The sequence below is a fragment of the Sturnira hondurensis genome, unplaced genomic scaffold (assembly GCF_014824575.4).
Source record: "Sturnira hondurensis isolate 20B ecotype Veracruz unplaced genomic scaffold, ASM1482457v3 Scaffold0023738, whole genome shotgun sequence".
Lineage (NCBI taxonomy): Eukaryota > Metazoa > Chordata > Mammalia > Chiroptera > Phyllostomidae > Sturnira > Sturnira hondurensis.
In genome coordinates this window covers 1-4,443 of record NW_028096369.1, presented here as the reverse complement: position 1 = coordinate 4,443, position 4,443 = coordinate 1, and the positions used below count along the sequence as shown (strand labels likewise).

Sequence of the window (4,443 nt, the reverse complement as noted above, 5' to 3'; positions counted from 1 at the left end):
CCAGGGAGCAGCTGACACAGGTCCCGGGATATGCCCTTGGAGGCAGCTGCAGAAGATGTGGCTGAGGGTGTGACAGGCAGGCTGGGCAGAAAGTGAGAGTGTGTGGTGAGCTGACCCCTCAGCAAATTCTGCGTCTCTCAGACTGCCACCCTCTGTCTGTCACTCTGGTGAAATCTGGGTTTGTCCCCCTTAGTCATGTTGTGTGTCATCCCTCCAGAGCAGTTGACCCCGTCTTACCTGTCCCCGTGTCATGCACCCCTTTCTCCATTTTCTTTCTGTTCCATGCGGTGTGTGTGCCTGTGTATCTGTCTGTCATGTTCCTCACCTTAGTGACTTGTGATGATGAGCAGATTTTCAGGCGCTTATTTTCATGTACACACCTTCTTTTTTGGGTGAAGTGTTCGACCAAATCGTCAGATATTTCTAAAAATTTGAATCATCCTGTCTGTGGGTAGGTGAGTGTGTATTTCTTCTTATACACTTTATTTAGTTAGTGAGTTAGTGAGTGAGTTAGTAATTTACTTACTTAGTTAGTTATTATCCTCACCCAAGGATATTTTTTCCATTGCTTTTAGTGACAGAGGAAGGGACAGAGAGGAAGGGAGAGAGAAACATCAATGAGAGAGAAGCACTGGTTGGTTGCCTCCCGTACGCACCCGGACAGGGTATCAAACCCACAACCTTATGATTAGAGGATGATGCTCTGACCAACTGAGCCACACCAGCCATGGCTATGCCCTTCTCTCTCACGTGCAGGCCCATGTGCCCCCAACAGAGGTCAGGATTCCACGCAGTCCCATCACACGTGGACTCTGCGTGTTTCCCTTTAAAACAGCCACCTCCTCCCACCCAGACCCTTCCCCTGCCCCTCAGCCCTGCAGCCATCACCTGGTTCTCCATCTTTCAAATTCTGTGATTTCAAAAAGTGTGTATAAATAGAAGAGTACAGCATGTAACAAATGTGATTAGTCATTCATTCATCACATCTCCTCACAGACTCAACAATGTTGTGCGTATCAATAGTCCAATTTTTTTTTTGCTGAATAGTATTCTGTGATTCGCATGTACCAATGTCTGTTTAACCACCACCCAAAGGACATCTCAGTTGTTTTTGGTTTGAGGCTCTTATGTGTAAGGGCGTTGGTATGAACTGAGTGATTGTGTCTTCTGAAGTTCGTATGTTGAAGTCCTTACTTCCAGTGTAGCTGTATTTGGAGATGGGGACTCTAAGGAAGTAATAAAAGCCAAAGGAAGTGTTATGGGTGGGACTCTGGTCTGGTGGGATCAATGTCCAGAGCCTCTCTCTCTGATTGCCAACAACCAACTCGGTGGTGTTTGGTTACCACAGCCTGAGGTGCCTAGACAGGTGCTGTGAACACTTGTGTATGAATTTCTCTGTAAACATAAGTTTTTAATTTTCTGAAACAAATGCCCAGTAATGCAGTGATGGGTTGTATGGTAATTGTTGGGGACGACTCTGCCTGGTTTCAGGAGTTGTAACTGCCCCCCATGGTTAAGACTGAGTGAGCGACCTCTGGAACGAGAGCCACTAAGAAAACAAAGCTTGTCTCTCACTGCTTCTGCTTCATCCCCCTGCCCCCAAGGCATGGTTGGTTAGTCCATGATGGGTAAGGCCCCTCAGAAGCAGGGCCACCTAAGCCAGACACAGTCACTTGGGAGGTCATCATGGAAGGACTCGGGGGGTTGCAACAAAGAGAGAGTGATGGACCCTCTCCCTCTGGCTATTCTGACATAGCCCAAGTCCCCATGTCCTCTGGGAGAAGCCCTTCCTGGCTCTAATCCTCTTAAGCCTGATAACCTATGATGGGGGAGGTGGTGTAGCCCTTTGCTGGCTAGAGCAAGATCCGGGGTAATCAGGCATAAGAAGGAATTCCTAAAAGTCCTGTGAAGCCTGTTTTGCTAAGAGTGTTTTCATTCATATGATAAGGGTCCGAGGAGGAAATGAGTATGTCTCCCAAAGTTTCTTGGGAGAAACTGCACCCCTTTCCTGCTCCCCCCTCCTCAATCTCTGCAACCCCCTTACCTGACAGATTCTGACTCAGACTAAGCCCTCCGATTTCTTCGAAATATTGTCTACTGTTTGATCCTTGCTGACTGTATTCCTGTGTATTACAACCCAATAAAAGCCATTGAGGAAGGGGCTCTTGCCTTTCTCCTCTGAGAGATTGGCCACCTCTCCTCCCAAGAAGATCATGTCTTCAGAGTGTTACTTTCATCCGTGGTGGACGGGGGGACTTGCTGGCAAAGTTGCCCTCACAGAAACTGCATGTTCAACTTCATACTAAGCACATGGCTGTTTTTCCACTGTGGCTCTGCCGTCTGACATTCCTACCGCCACTGAGGGAGTGACCCCCCTCTCACTCCCTGACCGGGGTTTGGTGTTGCCCCAATTTCACCTCAGTCAGTCCAGTCCGTTCTGACAGGTGTGTCCAGGTATCTTAATGTGGTTTTAACTTCTCTTCCATGGTGGCTACTGATGAACATTTTGTGTGTTCATTTTGTGTGTTTTGACATTTGTATATTTTTCCATCACCTGTCTATTTATGTCATTTGCCCATTTTCAAATAGAACTTTGTTTCATTTGTATTTAAAATTTTTTAAAGGATCTGAGAAAAATACACCTCTGTTGCTCCACCCATCCATGCCCTCATTGGCCAGCTCCCATCTGCACTTCAACCAGGGGTCAGACCCAAATCCCTGGTGCATTTGGACGCCGCTCCAACCAACTGAGCCCCCAGCCAGGGCTACTTGCTTTGTGTATTAATTAGTTTCAAACTTTATGCACATAGTTTCTCGATGGGTTGGGATTGCCAATATTTTCTTCGACTTTATTGTTTTCTTAAATCAACTCCATGAGAGACCCTTTTGTAGAACAAAGTTTTTCATTTTAAAGGGTTTCCATTTATTTTCTATCCTTTTACATATCAAGCATGTCTATGAAATCTACGAACTCTTGCTAAGACAAAAAGGAAAAAGATTTTTCGTTTTTTTTCTAAAATGTAATAGAAATTTCCCCAGAGGCACATAACCAGTTTTACTGTGTCCTGGAGCAAATTCCAGCCTCTTACACCAACTTGAGCACTGTCCCTACCAGCTCCTGTAACCAGGATACTCCACACACACCACACTGTGATCTCCTCAGGGGAGGGGACTGAGGGTTCTCCCCAAGACCAGAGAGGAGACTCAGCCCAAGTGCGGGTGCAGGGGCTGGTCATTGTTCAGCACTGTCCCCTCAACACCACAGAGAGCTCTGAGCAACCCAGGCCCACACCTGGACATGAGGACCCAACTTTAAACCCTCCACTGGCCCCAGCTGCTCTCTGCTCATCAGGCGCCATTAAGTAAGGCCATAGAGGAAGGAAGTGGATTTGCATGGGGCCCCTTATACAGGATAAGACAGGCCCCGAAGCCATATCCTCAGGTGTGGGTCAGAGGAAGATCCTCGGGTGTCTCCACCATGGCCTGGACCCCTCTCCTGCTCCCCCTGCTCACTATCTGCACAGGTGCTGACTCCCAAGGCTAAACCCCCACAGAAACCAGGAGCAACCTGGCCATGAACTTTGCTCAGGTCCAAGGATGTGCATCACCTGGGAAAGAGACCCTCCTCCTCACACTCACCTCTCCTGTCCTCTCTTACAGGTTTGGTGGCCTCTTCTGAAGTGACTCAGCCCCCAGTAGTGTCTGTGACCCTGGGACAGACGGCCAGGATCACCTGCCAGGGAGAGTACATAAGAAAATATTTTCCTTCCTGGCATCAGCAGAAGCCAGGCCAGGCCCCTGTCATGGTCATCTATAGTGATAGCAAGCGGCCCTCAGGGATCCCTGACCGATTCTCTAGTTCTCACTCAGGGGACACAAACACCCTGACCATCAGTGGGGCCCAGGCCCAGGATGAGGCCGACTATTACTGTGCAGCAGCTGATAGGAGTGGGGGCAGCTGGCATTGACTCACAGTGATACCCACAGATGAGAAGTGTGACAAAAAACCTTTGGGTCACACTCTTCTCTGGTCCCATGAGGATTCTGGGTAAAGTCATCAGCATGTTTGGCCCAGATCACATTTCTCAGGTCTCCCAGTGACCCCTCCTCCCAGCCTCAGGCAGCTGTGCAGAGGGTGGGTCAAGAGTGGATTCAGGGCTTACAGAACTGCCCTGTCCTGGTGTGTCTCTGTCACAGTGTCACTTGCAGTACTAGTGACTGACAAAAGGACTACCGGCAGAGTCCTATGTCCAGAGTCAACTGTCTTGAAATTCTGCATCATGGTGACTGGGCAGCTCCTTGGTGACATGTTCTGGATGCATCCCCAGAGCTGCAAGCTCCACTGAGCTCCTAAAACCTCAGCCTCATAGCCGCCCAGGACTCTGAATGGGGCCAACCAGTGCAGCGGACACTGTGAGATGCCCCTGGTCCCCAGTCAGGTCC

At 49.0% G+C, this 4,443-nt stretch overlaps 1 gene segment (V, D, J or C); it reads left to right on the top strand.

Annotated features, from left to right (window-relative positions):
• The first annotated feature begins 3,385 nt into the window (after nucleotides 1-3,385).
• LOC118981136 (immunoglobulin lambda variable 3-25-like) lies at nucleotides 3,386-3,968 on the top strand. The segment is given in 2 exon segments: nucleotides 3,386-3,524; nucleotides 3,661-3,968. Coding segments are annotated over 2 exon segments (354 nt in total).
• Nucleotides 3,969-4,443: the final 475 nt, after the last annotated feature.